Raw genomic sequence first — 17,950 nt, 5'->3', positions numbered from 1 at the left:
CCGGAGTTTGTGAGCTGACTGCTCCAGGTGGCGGCCAGGCCCGGTGTGGGTGGGTGCAGCAGTCCGTTTTGTACAGAACCTCCATCCCGGGTTATGGGGTTATCTCTCCTCTGTCCACTGGGGGGCTTCCAGCCCCTCCTGCCCAGACACGGAGGTTCCAAGCTTCTTCCTTTCTGAAGAAAAGGGATGGAGGGTCCTTTGGAGGAGGGAGCAGGCTTCTTGTGGCCATGCCTCCTCCGGAGCTGGCAAAGAGGTCATGGGACCAATGGGGTTAAGTTCCAGCCCTGCTCTGACCCGTTTTCTTCCCTGTGCCCACATGCCCTGGGGCCAGGGTGTTGGGTGGGGCAGGCCTGGCACCCCTGCACCCACACCTGGGACTTCTCCTGGATGGAAACTCCCAGAACCCTGGTGTCCTACCTCCTCTGCCAGCTCCCACCAACAGCCTGGGTTCTGTTCACTTACAGTGGGATCTCCCTGTCTGCCAGCTCTCCTCCAGACTACATCTCCGCCTTAGCCCTGAGGGGCCCTGAGGATGTGGGCCCACTTTCTGGGACCATATTTGATGTCTGGCTGCCCTTTCTAGTGAACCCCTTCGAAGAAAAGATGTGGGGCTGGGGGGAGGGTGTTGGGAAGCTATCCTTCGTTGACCATCTCTATGTGCCAGGCGTTGTGCTAGGGCATGTACGTTACTCATTTAATCCACAAAGCAGTCCAGAGAAGTAGCAGTTATTATCAACCCCATCACAGGGGAGGGAGCTGAGAACCAGAGAGGTTAAGCAGCTTGCCCAATAGCATCACACAGCTAGCACATAGCAGAGCTAAGATGGGAACCTAGGTCTTGGTGGTCCTGAGGTCTCTTCACCACGACAGGCTTCCTCCTCTTCTGCAGCTGCCCACCTCTCCATGAGATGAGAGACTTAGAAAAAATCAGTTCAGTTCAATCCAACTCAGAAAACAGTTATTGAGCATCTGCTGTATGCCAGGCCCGGACAGGTGCCAGACCAGTGACAGGGAAGGTTGCTGACTCGAGGTCTAGTGGGAAAGATAGGTGTATGAACTCGGCAGTATCTAACTTCAGCATAATGATTTGAATGAGGCGGCATGGAGTGGAGAAAGAAACAGTACTTCTATTTTCTCTTTCTGAAAGAGTAAAGAAATATATTATGAACAGGGTACAGAATAAATTGGAATAAAGCGAATACCTACTCAGCTGGCATCCAGGTCAAGAAATAGAGTACTTCCTGCTCCAGAAGTTCCCATGTGACTCTCCCATCATCCCCTCCCTCCCTTAAGAAGTAACCACCATCCTGACTTTTGTGATAATTATTTCCTTCTTTTTCTTTATAGGATTAGCACCTATGTATGCATCCCTAATCGATATTACTTAATTTTGCCTGTTTTTGAGGTTTATATAAACGGAATGACACTGTATTACCCTTTTGTGTCTTACTTATTTTGCTCAACTTCTTGTTTGTGAGAGAGATCCAAATTGTTGCACATAACTGTCTTTTTTATTGTTACAGAGCATTCAGTTGCTTGAATATACCACAGTTAATTGTTTTATTCTACTGTTGGTGAAAGTTTGAGTTGTTTCCAGTCTGGGCTGTCATAATGCCACTAAGAACATTCTTGTGTGTGTTTCCCAGTACATACATGCAAGAGTTTTTCTAGGCCGTAAAACTAAGCGTCAAAATGTATGTACAGGAAATCTCAATTTTTACCAGATAATGCCAAACTGTTTTCCAAAATGGTTGTATCAGTTACACAGGAAGCAGAACGTTCTAACCAGGGGCAGGTGTAGGATCAAGAAGACCCATACACCTTTCTTACCTAAAACTCTCAGTGGTCTTCTCTTTTCCTTGGAATAAGATCCAAGTCACTGCCGTAGCTCCCAGGGCCTCTACCTGGCTCTCTGCCTGTGCCATCTGACTCTCCCCTTTGCTCTTTGTACTTGCTGTCCCCCGTCTCTGGAATGTTCTTCCACTAGCTATCTCCATGGCTCTCTCCCTCACTTTCTTCAGGTCCTTGCTAAAATGTCACTTCTCACTGGTGCTTTCCCCGACCACTGAATCTTCTATTGCAACCTCCAGCCCTCCTTATACCCTTCTCAGCTTTAGTTTTCTTCGTAGTCCAGCCACCTGGGTTCCATTCAGCCTCAAGCAGCTCTCCCCTGGTCGGCCAGCACTTTTTTTTTTCTTTTTTTGCCACGTGGCATGCAGGTTGGAAACTCAGAGTCTTAACCACTGGACCACCAGGGAAGTTCCTGCCAGTGCTTTTATCTCCTCCCAAACCCTTAAGGGCCATCATAGCTGACTGTTTGGGGGCTGTCTAGCTGCCCCTCCTGAAGGGTCCACCTCTCTGAGTCATCACATCACCCTGGTTTTTTGTTGTTGTTGTTTTGTTTTTGCAGTACACGGGCCTCTCACTGTTGTGGCCTCTCCCGTTGCGGAGCACAGGCTCCGGACGCGCAGGCTCAGTGGCCATGGCTCACGGGCCCAGCCGCTCCGCGGCACGTGGGATCTTCCCGGACCGGGGTGCGAACCTGTGTCCCCTGCATCAGCAGGCGGACTCTCAACCACTGCGCCACCAGGGAAGCCCCCACCCTGTTGTTTTTCATAGCCGTTCCCTTGCTCTGAAGTAAGCTAATGTATTTGTTTACCTTTGTTTGTTTACCTGTTTGGTTTTTGTCTCCACCCTGCCCCACGCCTCACTTTAAAGTAAGCTGTGTTGCTCTGTCCCATGGCCAGTGCCTGCTGCATGACAGGCCCTCAAATAATAATTGTCCAGGCTGGTTGTCAGGCTCCCAGAGACAGCCAGCCCCTCCCCCAACCCCCACACCTGGGATTTGCCCTGTCTGGAAACTCCCAGAACCTAGGCTTCCTCCCTCCCCTGCCAGCTCCCACCAACATCCTGGCTCAGTCTCAGAGTCTCAGAGCATCTGCTGGTGCTGTTGCTGCTTCCCGACGTCTCCTCTAGGGACCATATGGGAGCCTGAAGCAGCCGTTCTGGCCTTCAGGGCTGGAGAGTGATGGGCAGGTGTCAGGTGCCTGGAGCTCAAGAAATACTTTTTTTTTTTTTTTTAATTAATTTATTTATTTTTGGCTGCATTGGGTCTTCGTTGCAGTGCGCGGGCTTCTCATTGCGGTGGCTTCTCTTGTTGCAGAGCATGGGCTCTATGCGCGCGGGCTTCAGTAGTTGTGGTATGCGGGCTCTAGAGTACAGGCTCAGTAGTTGTGGTGCACAGGCTCAGTAGTTGTGGCTCACGGGCTCTAGAGCGCAGGCTCAGTAGTTGTGGCGCATGGGTTTGGTTGCTCCGTGGCATGTGGGATCCTCCTGGACCAGGGCTCGAACCCGTGTCCCCTGCATTGGCAGGCGGATTCTTAACCACTGTGCCACCAGGGAAGTCCCCAAGAAATACTTTCTGATTGAATAAAGGGGAAGACTTCAGAGATGATGGGACCTCGCCAGGTGGAGAAAAGAGAAAGGGCACTGGGAGCAGAAGGAAGAGTGGAAACAAAGGACTGGAGGCATGAAAGTGCACATGCTATTTGGAGGATGTGCTCTGGTCTGGTGCCCTTGGTAGGTTCTCAGTGGAGGGGAGGGGAGCAGGCAGGCCGGGAAGCGGAGGGCTAGCTGGGGAAGTCTGAGCTGCTGCAGGCTCAGAGAGGCTCAGCAGTGGCTTAAGTTTAATCCTGCCCACACCCCTGCTCCCCACTGTCCCCCCTCTGACCCCACCCCTGCCCTCCCCTTCACCCAACCCCCCAGCCTGGCCGCTCCTGCAGCTGAATGGACTTCTCTCTGGGCCTACGTTTGGGGCCTCGGAACAAGAAGGCCAGCCACCAACATCCCCCTCCACCCTCCGGGCACGGCCCACCAGCTGCCTCGCCTTGTCTGTCCTGCCCCCCCTCTCCCTGTGCCTGCCCCTGCCCTGGCTGTCCCCCTCCCACCTGCTCCTGCACTACCTATCCCTATTACGCAGCTCCCTGCCCCTCCTGTCCCGGCCTCCCTGGCCCACCCTGTACCTGCCCCTGCCCTCCCTGCCCTGCCTGTCCGCCCTTGACTTGTCCCCTCAGTTCCTGCAGCCCCTGCTCTGCTCCGCATTTGACCTGCTGCCACCCCTCTCCCTGCCCCATGTACCCTTGCTCCAGGGGTCAAGCCGCCTATTCCAGCTCCTGCTTGGGCTGCAGTGACAGCTGTGGCCGTGGCCGGGGGGCTGCCCGGGGACCTCCAGGCTCCGCCGGCCGCTGCAGCTGCTGCTTCAGGGGACACCGCACCTCTCGACACTGTCTGATAGTCTAGCTGGGCTGTTGCCCCTTGAGAGATTGCCAATCTTCCAGGGCACTTCTGCAGCTGCTTCCTCAGGGAGGAGGCAGAAGCTCTGGAGGACGGAGAAGGATCAGCTGGACCCCTCACCCAGGCAGGGAGAGGAGGCTGGCTGCTGAGATCCCCCGGCCTCCTCCTCAGTCCCGGGACGTCTGCTTTGAAGCTAGTTTCTGGGCGTGCTCTCACTGGTTCCAGAACCTCCTCTTCCGCAACTTCTGGAATGGAAAGTGTTCTTCTCAGAGCCTCTCCCACAGCCCCTGAAGGTGAGCAAGTTGGCCATTTTCCCCTCTGGTCACCCTCCCCTGGAGACCCTTCCTGGCTCAGCTTCTCTGCAGTTTGCGTGGATGAGATGGATTCTTCCTCTAGAGGCGACAGGGGATCCTTTGTCCAGGGACCACTTTTCTTGCCCTGTGGACCTCCACCCATATCCCTAAATGACCCGAGAATCTCTGAATCCCTTACCTCTCATCATGAGCCTGGTAAGGAAGGTCAACGGCTCTTGGACCAGAAGAAGAGGCTGAGCAGAGAATTCTTGGTTCCTCCCTCCCCTTGGATATCATGACATCCTTCATGGTCCTTTGCTTCTAGGAACCTGGCGCTCTCTACCTGGATGTCTTATCTCTCAAATCTCTGAGTGCTCGCCCAGCCGCATGACCTCAATCTTCCAGCAATAATCCCATCTGTTACATCCATGCTCATCTGGCAGGGGGATGATGGAAGCTGGGAACCCTTGACTCAGGGTCCCAATGATCCCATCCACACATAGCTAGTCATAAGTCCCCTGTCCCTGCGGGTGGGGCTGGGGCTGGGGGTTTGGAGAAGCCACCAAGAGGAAGCTGGAAGTGATAGACCTTGGCATCTGCGTGGGACTGGATCTTAAGCTGAGAGCCCCTAAGCACCCCTCCACATTCCCCAAGTTCTCTGACGCTGGTCTGTTTCAATCTTCTCTTTCTCAACCTCCTTCTCTGGAACCCTTTGTTCTTTCCTTTCTATCTCTGTTTATCCTTCTGCTTATCTTTCCTTCTAGCTTTCTACACCACTCTCTTCATTTCTGTTTCCTTGTTTCTATCACCTGGACTTTCTGCCTTCACCTAACTTGTATCTCTACATCTGTTTCCCCCACTCGTCCCTCCCTTTCCCCATCCAATTTAAAATCTTGTTTTCTTCCTTTTTTTTTTTTAAATAAATTTTTTTTTGGCTGCGTTGGGTCTTCGTTGTGGGCTTTCTCTAGTTGTGGAGAGCGGGGGCTACTCTTCGTTGCAGTGCGTGGGCTCTAGGCACAGGGGCGTCAGTAGTTGTGGCTCGGGCTCTAGAGCTCAGGCTCAATAGTTGAGCTCAGGCTTTAGAGCGCAGGCTCAGTAGTTTCAGCACATGGGCTTAGTTGCTACACCGCATGTGGGATCTTCCTGGACTAGGGATCAAACCCACGTCCCCTGCATTGGGACCACTGCGGTACCAGGGAAGTTCCTCTTCCTTGGTCTTTTGATTCACCTCCTGCCTCTCTCCTTTGTCCTATTCTGCTTCTGGGTGCAAGTCATTCTCGATCTCTTCCATTTCTATTTCCCTTTCTGTCTTTGTTCCTGTCTTCTGGGTCCAGCTGTTTTTCAATTCCTACCTCTCTTTCTGCCTCCCCAAAATCTGGTTTTCTCTCTCTCTTTCTCTCTCTCTGGGTCCTGCAGCTGCCTGCACACCAGGCCTATGTCATGCCCATCTCATTGCTGCCCAAGGGCCAGGACACCAAGTCCTCCATTGTCCAGCTGTCCCCCAAACACCCCATGCCCTGGAATGAGTGAGGGCTGGACAGAGCTACCAGAATAGACCCTTCTTCCCCTGCCCACTGTCCAGGCCATCCATCCCTACTCAGCTCTAAGCCCAAAACTTTTAAAAAATGAAGTTTTTCTCCCAGCTTCATATTCTGAAAATTGGCAACCAGAAAGAAAAAGAATTATGCATTTATGCTGCCTGTCCTGTGTAACTTATATTTCAGGGTGGCCAAATAGCTCTAAGTGGTGGAGAAAACTTCTTACTTACAGAAGAACTCCAGCTAATGTAGAAGGAATATGGAATTAGAAAAATCACCATTTTGCAACCCCTTAATGAAATAATTGATCAAAGCAAGAATCGTCAATGGATGAAACCAAGGATGGTGGTTGATGGAGAACTTTACAATGGAGGAATAAGGCTGTCACTACCTGACCCCACTGATGAATCTTAGCATCGCTAAAAATGGCACAGCCACATGCCGTGTACCTCCTGATGTGATGCAATCTGAAGCACTCAGCACCACCTGTGAAGGACTCTTGCCAAACAAAGAAACAAACAAAAAAACTGAACATGATTCTAATCAAACCTCTAGAGCTAACCTCCATTTAATGAGAAACATGGGGGGTGGAGGAACATATTAAATGACAAAACAAGGAAGTGAGAAAACATATCCAGAACGTGGGACATTCTAAAGGACATCTGACTGGATTTCTTCAACTAGTCAATGGCTGGTGGTGGTGGTGGGGAGACCTTGTTTGTTTCCTGATTGGGACCACCCAATTGTAAAGAGACATTTTTAGACTGCTGGAAACATTTAATTATGAACTGAGTACTTACAATGCCAAGGAATCTGTGTTGATTTTGTTAAATGTGAAAATGGCTTTGAGGTTATGTAGGAAAAGGTCCGTATTTCAGATGCACACTGAGTATGGAGTGAAGTGATGTATTTAATTTTAAGTATTTTGGCAAACGAAAAAAGAAAGAAAGGAGGAGAAGAAACAAAGGTACAAAAATCAATATTGTTGAATTAAGTATATAGGGTTTCATAGAACTATGCTCTCTACCTTTATGTATGTTTGAACATTTTCATAACAGAGGTTTTAAATGATGCTCCTCTGGTAAGCATGGTTCCTAGTAATTCCCAGAGCATCCTCCCCACCTGCCCTGAAAGCCAGACTTCCCCTGTGACTCCCCACACAGAGACCCCAGCCCTCCTTGCCCTCTACTAGGAGTGTGTCCTAGAGATGGAATTGCACTCCCAGGCTGTCCTTTATCCCCTTCAGTCCCCTGCTGCTCAGCTGGCACATTTCCCAGCTGTGCTTCACAGCTTCGAGGGGCCAGGGGAACCTTAAAGAGTTAACATATTTTGAATAGGTCCTACAATAAAAGTAATCCAAAATAATGTAATCTTCCTTAAAGTCTCTCTTTGTCAGGTGCTTCTGAGTAAAATGCAACTCAATAATGGAGAGCACTGGCCTCCATCCTGGAAAACAGAAGACAAAGCACGTAAGGCCATCCTGTCCCACTCCCTGCCTTCATTCAGGATGACCTCCTCCCTCAAAGAAAAGACCACCAGGAACTGAGAGACTGGGTGTCAGGAGTTCAAGGGGTTTCAGTCCAGGATCAGAATAGAAGGCCATTTCGATCCCTTATGCCCTCACTCACTGAATGACCTTGGGAAATGATGATTTTTGAGTCTTCGTGTTTCTAGACAAATGCATGGGAACCAATACCTTTTCTACTCTCTAGAAGTTTGCCAGTTAGGGATAAAGGCAACTTGGAACTTGTAGGATATAAATCTCAGCTGTTTACTTTATCATAAGAAAGTATTTCTCAAGTTATAATTCCAGATCTTCCCACCCTCTACCCTCCAAACTTTAGTATAAAGAAAAACCAACAGGGCCTGCCCTGGTGGCGCAGTGGTTGAGAATCTGCCTGCCAATGCAGGGGACACTGGTTCGAGCCCTGGTCTGGGAGGATCCCACGTGCCGTGGAGCAACTAGGCCCATGAGCCACAACTGCTGAGCCTGCGCGTCTGGAATTTGTGCTGTGCAACAAGAGAGGCCGCGACAGTGAGAGGCCTGCGCACCGCGATGAAGGGTGGCCCCCGCTTGCTGCAACTACAGAAAGTCCACGCACAGAAACGAAGACCCAACACAGCCAAAAATAAATAAATAAATAAAATTTTTTAAAAAAGAAAACCAACATTTGCTTATCACCTGTGCAGGTGGGTGAACCCATTTAATCTTCTTAGAAATCATGAGTGTGGAACTGGAAAGATCTGGGTCCCAGTTCTGACTCTACCTCTTACCATGTGACTCTAGTCATGTTACTTAACCTTTCCAATTCTGAAGGATAATCATAGTAACTACCTAAAGGGTTGTTGTGACAGTTAAACAATTCATCTACAGCAGTTGGCCCAGGACTTAAGACAGAACTTAGGTACATAATAACTGTTTGATAAGTGTTACCAGCCAATAAAGACCAGCATTTTTTAGAGTAGTTTACACGTATTAACTTATTCCTTCATTTATTCATCAAATATTTATTGAATGTTTTTATGTACCATTAACCATTTTAAGTACTGGGAATACAAGTGAACAAAACAGATGAAAATCTGTAGGGAGAAGAAATAGTAAATAAGCAAAATATATAGTGTGCCAGATGGTGTTAAGTGCTATGGAGAAAATGCAGCAAAGGAGACTAGAGAGTTGGTAAGGAAGCAGGTAGATTACTGTGGCAGAGGTGGTGGTGTTTTTTCAAACAGGTTGGCCAAGCAAGGCCTCTCTGATAAGGTGACACTTGAAGACAGAACTGCAGGGGCTGAGGGAGGGAACCATGTGGATATCTGGGAGAAGAACCAGAACTTTACAGGGCACAGTGTGCAAAGGCCCTGGTGGTAGACAGTATAGATGGAGGAGGCGTAGGAAGGAGAATGGTAGGAGATAAGGTCAGAGATGTAGCAGTGGAACAGGGGACAGAGGGTTTTGTAGGCCATTATAGTGATTTTGGATTTTATGCTTTGTGAGATGGGAAGCCATTGGAGGGTTTTGAGGAGATAATACTAGGCTGGAAAGAGTTTAAATAATCTTTCCAAAGTAACACAGCTGGTAAGTGGCAGAGGGTGGGCATCCGGCTCCAAGGCTGAAATTCTTAACCCTTAACTGCCACTGAACTTCAGCCTTTTTTCTTTGGGCGCTGCCCTCCTATGACTGCCGACCAAGAAACTGGGACACTGAGAAGTCATATGGCTTGCCCGAGGCCACAGGGCTGGGATTTGAGCCTTGGCCGGCTGCAAACCAAAGTCCAAGTCCTTTACACCACACTGCCTCCCTCAGGTGTCTGGGCCATACTGACTTCTGGCCTGGAGGTCACTACTCTGGGAGAGGAGGGAAGCGAGGAGCCTGTCTCGGCTTGGGGCGGCGATGTTCCTCAAGAAGCTCGAGCGCCAGCTCTGCGGTACTGCTGGCATTTTCCCAGACACAGCTGCGCTCCCTAACCCAGGGCACGGACGAAGAGACAGAAACTGTCTTTACTTCCACGTGGCCCCGTAGGTATCCAGGAGTCGAAGGAGCGGGTGTCACGGGAGGGCAGCGGACAGGGCCAAACCCGGAGCAGCGACCACCACCGCCTCCCGTTGAGCCCCAGCAGGCGTCCGGAGCTCAGCGCCCCGGTTGGGGCAAGAGGGCGGAGTAGGGGCGGGGTTTGAGCGCCGCGCCCCCGTCACGTGACGGGACCCATCATGGCTGCGGCCAGAGGGCTCCCAGGCTCCCGGAAGCAGGCTGTGAGGGGCGGGCGCGCTGGGGGAACCCGAGCCGGAGGTAGAGCGGGCAGAGCGGGCAGGGCGGGCAGGGCGGCCGGGCGGCCTGGAGCCGGGCGTGTCCGGAGCGTCCCCGCAGACCGGGGCAGCAGGTGAAATGGTGTCTGGGCGAGGCGCGAGCGGATGTGGCGGCGCTGGGCAGGGACTAGGGGGCGCATTGTGTGTGTGTGTGGGGGGTGCCCTGACCTGGAGGAGGGAGAATCTGAGATGCACGCGCGTGACCCAGAAGCAACTCGAGAGGCCCGCGCGGGCGGTGGGGATGCCCGGGACAGATGACGAGACATTGAGGGCAAAAACGGGCTCCCCAAAGAGGATGGGAGGTAACAGAAGGAAGTATTGTATGCATAAGCTACTGTGGGAGAGGGCAGCAGCCCCTTAACTGCAGGGCTGGGATTAGTGAAGGAACTCCCTCTCTGCTATACCAGGCAAGGATGGGGCGAATGCTCAATCTTCTCCCCTCTCCCACCCCTTCCCTGCCGCACAGTGTCCTTGGAGACCGCTCTGGTGGGCCACTCCTGCCACCCACCCAGCTGGTCCTTCTGGTCTGAGCTCCGGGGGAGTGGAGTTGAGGGGTGGGGAAGTGCAGGTGGCAGTGGGGGTTGGGTGGAGCTGCCTTCTGCTTAGACACGCAGCTCCTTGACGGCGCTATCCGGGCAATGGATGTGACTCTGAAGCCCCTTTCTCTCCCTAGGTCTTCCGGGGGCCGGCCATGCTGGTGACTGCCTACCTTGCCTTTGTGGTCCTCCTGGCCTCCTGCCTGGGGTTGGAGCTGTCAAGATGCCGGGCTAAGCCCTCTGGAAGAGCCTGCAGCAATCCCTCCTTCCTTCGGTTTCAACTGGACTTCTATCAGGTCTACTTCCTGGCCCTGGCGGCTGACTGGCTCCAGGCCCCCTACCTCTATAAACTCTATCAACATTACCACTTCCTGGAGGGACAAATCGCCATCCTCTATGTCTGCGGCCTTGCCTCCACAGTCCTCTTTGGACTGGTGGCCTCCTCCCTTGTGGATTGGCTGGGTCGCAAGAAGTCTTGTGTCCTCTTCTCCCTCACTTACTCTCTCTGCTGCTTAACCAAACTCTCTCAGGACTACTTTGTGCTGCTGGTGGGCCGAGCACTTGGTGGGCTGTCCACAGCCCTGCTCTTCTCGGCCTTTGAGGCCTGGTACATCCACGAGCATGTGGAACGGCATGACTTCCCTGCAGAGTGGATCCCGGCTACCTTTGCCCGAGCTGCCTTCTGGAATCACGTGCTGGCTGTAGTGGCAGGTGTGGCAGCTGAGGCCGTGGCCTGCTGGATGGGCCTGGGGCCTGTGGCACCCTTTGTGGCTGCCATCCCTCTCTTGGCTCTGGCTGGGGCCTTGGCCCTCCGTAACTGGGGAGAGAACTACGGTCGGCAGCGTGCCTTCCCCAGGACCTGTGCTGGGGGTCTGCGCTGTCTCCTGTCGGACCGTCGTGTGCTGCTGCTAGGCACCATTCAGGCCCTGTTTGAGAGTGTCATCTTCATCTTTGTCTTCCTCTGGACGCCTGTGCTGGACCCACATGGGGCCCCGCTGGGCATCATCTTCTCCAGCTTCATGGCAGCCAGCCTGCTCGGCTCTTCTCTGTACCGCATCGCTACCTCCAAGAGGTACCACCTTCAGCCCATGCACCTAGTCTCCCTCGCTGTCCTCATCGTCGTCTTCTCCCTCTTCATGTTGACCTTCTCTACCAGCCCAGGCCAGGAAAGTCCAGTGGAGTCCTTTATAGCCTTCCTCCTTATCGAGTTAGCCTGTGGGCTGTACTTTCCCAGCATGGGCTTCCTGCGGAGAAAAGTGATCCCTGAGACAGAGCAAGCTGGTGTCCTCAACTGGTTCCGGGTGCCCCTGCACTTACTGGCCTGCTTGGGGCTTCTGGTCCTCCATGACAGCGATCGCAAAACGGGCACTCGGAACATGTTCAGCATCTGCTCCGCCGTTATGGTGATGGCTTTGCTGGCGGTGGTGGGGCTCTTCACCGTGGTCAGGCATGACGCTGAGCTGCGGGTGCCCTCACCCACCGGGGAGCCCTATGCCCCTGAGCTCTAATCCTGTTCCAGGACGAGGGAGCTGGGATGGACCCTTGAATCCCACCTCTCCAGGGCTGTACAGATCTCTGTGTGACTTTGCGACTGTCTGGCCCCTCATCCTGTCCTGGGGCCCCTCCTGCCAGTGCTTTGGGTTGGGAAGCACATGGGGGTGATGGCCCGGAAAGAAGATGCCAAAAGTTGCCTCTGTGTCACTCTCTTCCCCCTTTCTACTTAAAAATAAACACTTTTAATTGATCATCGATTTGATTTACTCATCCTCACCTGTACCCACCTCAGTAGTTCTGGTGAGACGGCAGCTGGAGGTTGTGAGGTGAGAGGTGGGGTTACCAGCAGAAGGTTTGTAGTTCTAGCCTCTCTAAGACTGCCTCCAGGGCTTCCCTGGTGGCGCAGTGGTTGAGAGTCTGCCTGCCGATGCAGGGGACGCGGGTTCGTGCCCCGGTCTGGGAAGATCTCACATGCCACAGAGCAGCTAGGCCCGTGAGCCATGGCCGCTGAGCCTGCGCATCTGGAGCCTGTGCTCCGCAACGGGAGAGGCCACAACAGTGAGAGGCCCGCGTACCGCAAAAAAAAAAAAAAAAAAAAAAAGAAAAAAGAGCCTAAGACTGCCTCCAGCTTAAACTGAGAGCTGTGGAATTGCCTCTCAACAGAAATGGGTGGGAAATGCCTGAGGCCCCTAGATCCTCTATATCTTGTTACTCTGGGGTCAGGCACCCTCCCCGGTTGCCAAGCAAACACCTTGCTCCACATGCAGGGTGAGGCAGTCTCTGGAGCATATGGGGTGGATGCCCATGCCTCTGAGCAAAGATTCCAGGGGCTTGAGCTGCGTCTGTGACCACCCCTTGGGGCAAATCCGGAGCCTTCCTTCAGGAACAAGCTTGCAGCTCAGCACATGTGTGCTGTCTGCCTTCTGCCTCTGCGGCTGTAGAGGCACCATTTGCCCAGCATCACCGGGGTCCACCAGCTCCTGTATCCTTGCATGAAACCCAAGTGAAGGGCTGCCAGGGAGAGAGAGCAGTGAATGGATGAGGGACTGGGATCTTGTCTGTACCTGACTCTTCCCCACCCAGAGTGAGTGAGGGTGAGGGAGCCATCAGGGCAGGAAACAGTACCAGTGGGAACACCAGTTCTGTGAGCCCCTCCCTGCCTCACCTCCGATTGTATCTGCCTTTCCTCCTCCCACCCAAACCTGGGCTTCTCAGGGGAAGCAGAGCCAGCAGTTAAGAAGGGTGGGGATGGAGGGAGGGTAGGCCCAAGGGTGTGTCCTGGAATGTGCTTGAGGTGGGCATGAGGGACCTACCTGTCTGGAAAAGAGGTTGATGACCTTTCCGTGGGTCCTAGACTACTTCCCAGACAGGAAGACGCAAGACTTTCCAAGAGCTGCAGGTCCAAACCTGTGTGGCGAGATAGTATCACCTGGTGTAGGAGGAATGTGGGGTGGATGTGCTCCTGCAGGGTGAGGCCAAGGGGGAGGGAAGAGTGGTGGTCTCAGCTCCCTAGTCAGACAAGGGAAAAAACACGTTCCCCCACCCAGCCTGCAGGGAATAGAAGTTGAGGTTAAGTATGAAAAAACAGGTATCTTTTCCTTCCCCCATCTTGAGGCTAAAACAGAGTCTGCTGCAGTAACTCCACTTCCCCTTTCTGCCCTGTGGAGCTGGACCTCGATGTACTTTAGTTATTTGTAGACTTTCCGTCTCTCTCTACCACAGTATGATCTCCTTGAAGACAGGAGGAAATTGTGTCCTATTTGCCCTTGCCTCCCCCATATATACACACAAGTGGGGGCTTGGCCCGTGGCTGTGCTCAGTAAACGTCTGGAGAGGAGACAGGCTAGCTCACACGTGGCTTTTCAAGAGCCGCCCATTTGGGAAATCTATTAGACTAGAATCCAGAGCCTAGTTAATGATTTGTTGTTTTGGATGACAGTAATTGTTTACTGATGGAAGCATGAGGGGGCCCCATATTCCTAAGTGATAGGGAAATGGGGGGGTAGAGGAGACAGACTAATGAGTTTCCCTTAGCTTTGTCCCTGCTGAGCTTTCTTCAAAGGAGCTGGTAGCAGATAGAGTGGGGAGGGTTCTTCTTGTCAAGACTCATCGGGTGTGAAGAGCTCACAGGCATCTTAGAGATTGTCCAGTCAGCCTTAAACATATTTTTATTGAGCACCTACTATATGCCATGCACTGTATTGCTAGGTGCTGGTGAAATTTTTTACCCAAGAGGAAAACCCACTTAAAGGGCATGTAGCAAGTGGATGGCAAAGCCAAGGCCAAACCTTGCCTCCTGCTGTCTGCGCAGTACCCCTTCTATATGGCATGTACTGACTCTGTCCCCTGGGTCTTCACCTACCTGCCTTTCCCCCTCTAGCCCTCTTCCCTCCTCCTGAGCCCTGTCCCTGGAGAAGGGCAAGAGTGTGGGAGCACTTAGCCGTGGCCACCTGGCCCACCTTTGGATATTTACCCATATGGGGCAAATGAGGGATTGCTTCACCAGGCGCATGCTGCCTGCAAAACGCCGCTTGTGATGCCTTGCTGAGAGGCAGCAGAGGGAACTGGTGAAGAGCATGGAGTCAGAGCCTGACTGCCTGGGTTCAACTTTGTGCCTCAGTTTCCTCATCTATAAAATGGGGATGATGGTGTAGTTTCTACTCCTAGGGCTCATGTGAGGATTAAATTAAGCACTTAGAGCAGCAGTTGGCCCCCAGTGTAAGTACTATATAAGTGTTTGCTTTCATATTTTATTGTTTAACTTTTTCAATCCAGCTGAGCCTAGCCAGATTTGGGTGTGAGAATGAGTGGATGGGACTGTAATGGGGTGTAGGACTTTCCAACCCATCCCAGTGGTTGGGTGATTCCCAGCAGTGTTTATCCTTGGTCCCGGCCCAGAGAGCAGGATCAAGCTATCTGAGAAGCCTTCTTCTTTGGGGTATGTGAGCAGCTGAGGAGGGTGTCAGTGTGTTCCACTTGAACTCATTTCCTCTTCCTCAAGTGGGAAGGTCAGCTTGGTGTCAGACTTGATACACACCACCATCTTTCACTAAGAGAGGCTCCTGATTTTCTGACTTTCCATCCAGCTGGATATATAATTATTTTATTTGGAGCATTTAAGTGATCCTGAGGAGAACAGAAACAGCCCAAGGAACCAGGAGCCAATGGACAAGAAGGCAGGAGGACTGGGTCATGAGGACAGTACTGCGTTCTGAGGCTGGAGAATGACCTCTTCCTGGAAATTCAGTCCCTGCTCAGGGAGGGGAATGGCTACCCCCAGTGAATAGCCATGACCCTTTGGCTGGGTCTAGGTTCCACTCCCCAACACACTTTCCCTAACCCCAATCCTGTGGTTCTCCTCGTTGCTTTTATTATTTTTTGCCACCACTTCCCCACAGAACCACAGAATAATTAGACAAACAAAAGTTTGTCATGCTTGGGATCAGACCTAATGTTATAAAAATATGTCACATTTGCTTTAATAATTTTTTTTTTTTTTGCGATACGCGGGCCTCTCACTGTTGCGGCCTCTCCCGTTGTGGAGCACAGGCTCCAGACGCGCAGGCTCAGCGGCCATGGCTCACGGGCCCAGCCGCTCCGCGGCATGTGGGATCTTCCCGGACCGGGGCACGAACCCGTGTCCCCTGCATCGGCAGGTGGACTCTCAACCACTGCGCCACCAGGGAAGCCCAATAATTATTTTTAACAATAAAGTAATATGGGTTCATTGTAAAAGAGTCAAATGCAAATACAGAAATATATATTTAATATAAATATGTGAATGTAAATACATGTGTATATAATGTTAAAATACATATATTTATATTGATGTATAAATATATTACAAATATAAATACATATAGAAATATAAAATGTAAAAAATGATAGGCTCCCTTAAGCCTGCTCATCATACCACTGTTAAATGTTTATAGTCTAGTGCATAGAATGCTTTTTAATAAAAATGAATCATAGCTTTCATGTTGCAACTTGTTTGTTTTTTACATAAAAGTATATCTTGTTTTTTACATAAAAGTATATCTTGGTTTTCTCTTTTTAAAACGATTGAAATCCATAGGAAGACTATAACAAGCATTCATGTATCTCTGGCATCTTCATATGTCATTATATATAAAACACGCCTTTTAACGGCTGCGAAGCCTCATTGGGCCTTTGGAAAGCATTTCATATCTGTTCTAGTTGAGGCTGGCAGAATCCCTGGCAGGGAGCGAGGCTAGATGTTACTACCCCATTTCACAGATTAATAATAAATTCAGCTGGGACTAGAACCTGGCTCCTCTGTCCAAACTCAAGTTGAAAGCTCTTTTCACTGTCCCGTACTGTCTCTTTGTAAACATCAGGGATTCAAGTGAGGGATTGAATTATGTGACTCAAATTCACATTGGTCAGCACTTTTTTTTTTCAGTTTTATCGTAGTTCTTTTTTTTTTTTTTTATGTGGACCATTTAATTAATTAATTTTGGCTGCACCGGGTCTTAGTTGTGGCATATCTTTGCTGCCGCATGCGGGATCTTTAGTTGCCTCATGCAGACTCTTAGTCGCAGCATGCATGCGGGATCTAGTTCCCCCATCAGGGATCGAACCTGGGCACCCTGCATTGGGAGTGAGGAGTCTTACCCACTGGTCCACCAGGGAAGTCCCTTGTCAGCACTTTTTGATCTCTATAGAACTTCCTTTTTGTTAGAAGTAGAAGACGCATAAAAAAAGGATGTTTTAGGGCTTCCCTGGTGGCGCAGTGGTTGAGAATCTGCCTGCTAATGCAGGGGACACGGGTTCGAGCCCTGGTCTGGGAGGATCCCACATGCCGCGGAGCAACTAGGCCTGTGAGCCACAACTACTAAGCCTGCGCATCTGGAGCCTGTGCTCTGCAACAAGAGAGGCTGCGATAGTGAGAGGCCCGCGCACCGCGATGAAGAGTGGCCCTCGCTTGCCACAACTAGAGAAACCTCTCGCACAGAAACGAAGATCCAACACAGCAAAAATAAATAACTAAATTAATAAACTCCTACCCCCAACATCTTCTTTAAAAAAAAAGGATGTTTTCTGCCCTTCAGGAGAATCAAATAGATATACATAGGGAAAAAGTCCTAGAACACTGTCAAAGCACTGACTGCTAAGGAGTAAGCAAGACGAAATGAGTACTGAGAGAACTGATGTATCATACACATTCAGCCCCTGCAGCAATATTACCATTACAGCGCTGAGATTCTTCGTCATTGCTTTTTTTTGTTGTTTGTTTTTAAATAGTCTTCCCTGCTAGATTCTCAGCTCCTAAAAGAGGTTGATGATGATGAAGAAAACCAATAATAGAGAAGGATGAGTTAATAGAGTTCATCAGGGAAAAGCTAACTGGAAGACCCAAAGTTGTGAACTGAATTCTTTGGAGGAAGGGAAGAGAAGCAGAGCCAAGTGAACGTGTATGTTTGGGGAAGTAGTTAGTACTTACCGAATATAAGCGATTAAAAACTGCGAAATATCCCAGTGAATGAGTTTCCCGTCGTAACTCACAGCTTCCACCCCACCCCTCTACCCTCCATCCCCCATCAAGAAGATCCTCTGTCTTCCTCAAACAATCCAACTGATGCAAGGAGCAAGGCTGGAAGGCAGAGAGAGCTGGAAGTCGCCACAGTACTCATGTCAGTGGCCCCGGAAAACTATATTTTTAAAGAATTCTATGAAAGGCTATACCCTTTTTTCCTAGTAACCCAAACCGCGAGTTTCCAAGTAAGTTCTTTTTGTTATCTAACCTATTTCCCTTGTCTGCAAATTTAAACTCTTTCCGAGCTCTGAAGATAAAGGGGAGGAGAAGGAGGCAGGGGACTGGCCTTCACAATAGCAGCTAAGCTACATGTAGCTGAGGAAGTCGGCCCCGACTAGAAAATGTGGAAAAACCCGCATTCCCGAAAGGCTTTCGCCCTCATAGCGGCTAAACCCCGCCGGCCGGCGTCACGTGAGGACGCAGCGCGGCGAGTAAACT

The 17,950-nt window shown here is 51.0% G+C and overlaps 2 protein-coding genes and 1 long non-coding RNA gene across 6 annotated transcripts in view; 2 read left to right on the top strand and 1 right to left on the bottom strand.

The window, feature by feature from the left end:
* LOC117314242 (uncharacterized) overlaps positions 1-6,932 on the top strand; it is a 50,516-nt gene extending 43,584 nt beyond the window's left edge. Inside the window, exons 4-6 of the mRNA XM_073788591.1 lie at positions 3,436-3,579; positions 3,766-4,586; positions 6,311-6,932. Of these exons, the coding sequence (XP_073644692.1) occupies positions 3,787-4,299 (513 nt within the window). The 5' untranslated portion in view covers positions 3,436-3,579; positions 3,766-3,786 and the 3' untranslated portion in view covers positions 4,300-4,586; positions 6,311-6,932. The remainder of the gene's footprint in view (positions 1-3,435; positions 3,580-3,765; positions 4,587-6,310) is intronic.
* Positions 6,933-9,523: 2,591 nt separating this feature from the next.
* MFSD5 (major facilitator superfamily domain containing 5) lies at positions 9,524-12,206 on the top strand. Of its 4 annotated transcripts, none has more exons than XM_019947243.3 (2): positions 9,524-9,637; positions 10,599-12,206. In XM_019947243.3, the coding sequence occupies exon 2, from the start codon at positions 10,617-10,619 to the stop codon at positions 11,967-11,969; it is 1,353 nt and encodes a 450-aa protein (XP_019802802.1). In that variant the 5' UTR covers positions 9,524-9,637; positions 10,599-10,616; the 3' UTR covers positions 11,970-12,206. The 4 variants fall into 4 exon arrangements, with proteins under 4 accessions (XP_019802802.1, XP_019802801.1, XP_004317861.1 ...); XM_019947242.3 differs by lacking the exon at positions 9,524-9,637 and adding an exon at positions 9,796-9,908; XM_004317813.4 differs by lacking the exon at positions 9,524-9,637 and adding an exon at positions 9,872-9,999.
* LOC141275874 (uncharacterized) lies at positions 11,632-14,194 on the bottom strand. The gene is made up of 2 exons (XR_012324391.1): positions 13,269-14,194; positions 11,632-12,966 (listed from the first exon to the last, which is right to left on the bottom strand). It is a non-coding gene; the product is annotated as an uncharacterized lncRNA (long non-coding RNA).
* Between the last annotated feature and the right edge of the window lie 3,756 nt (positions 14,195-17,950).

Source organism: Tursiops truncatus, chromosome 11 (genome assembly GCF_011762595.2).
Source record: "Tursiops truncatus isolate mTurTru1 chromosome 11, mTurTru1.mat.Y, whole genome shotgun sequence".
NCBI lineage: Eukaryota > Metazoa > Chordata > Mammalia > Artiodactyla > Delphinidae > Tursiops > Tursiops truncatus.
Note: the sequence above shows the minus strand (reverse complement) of the source record. Positions and strands in the feature narration are given on the sequence as shown.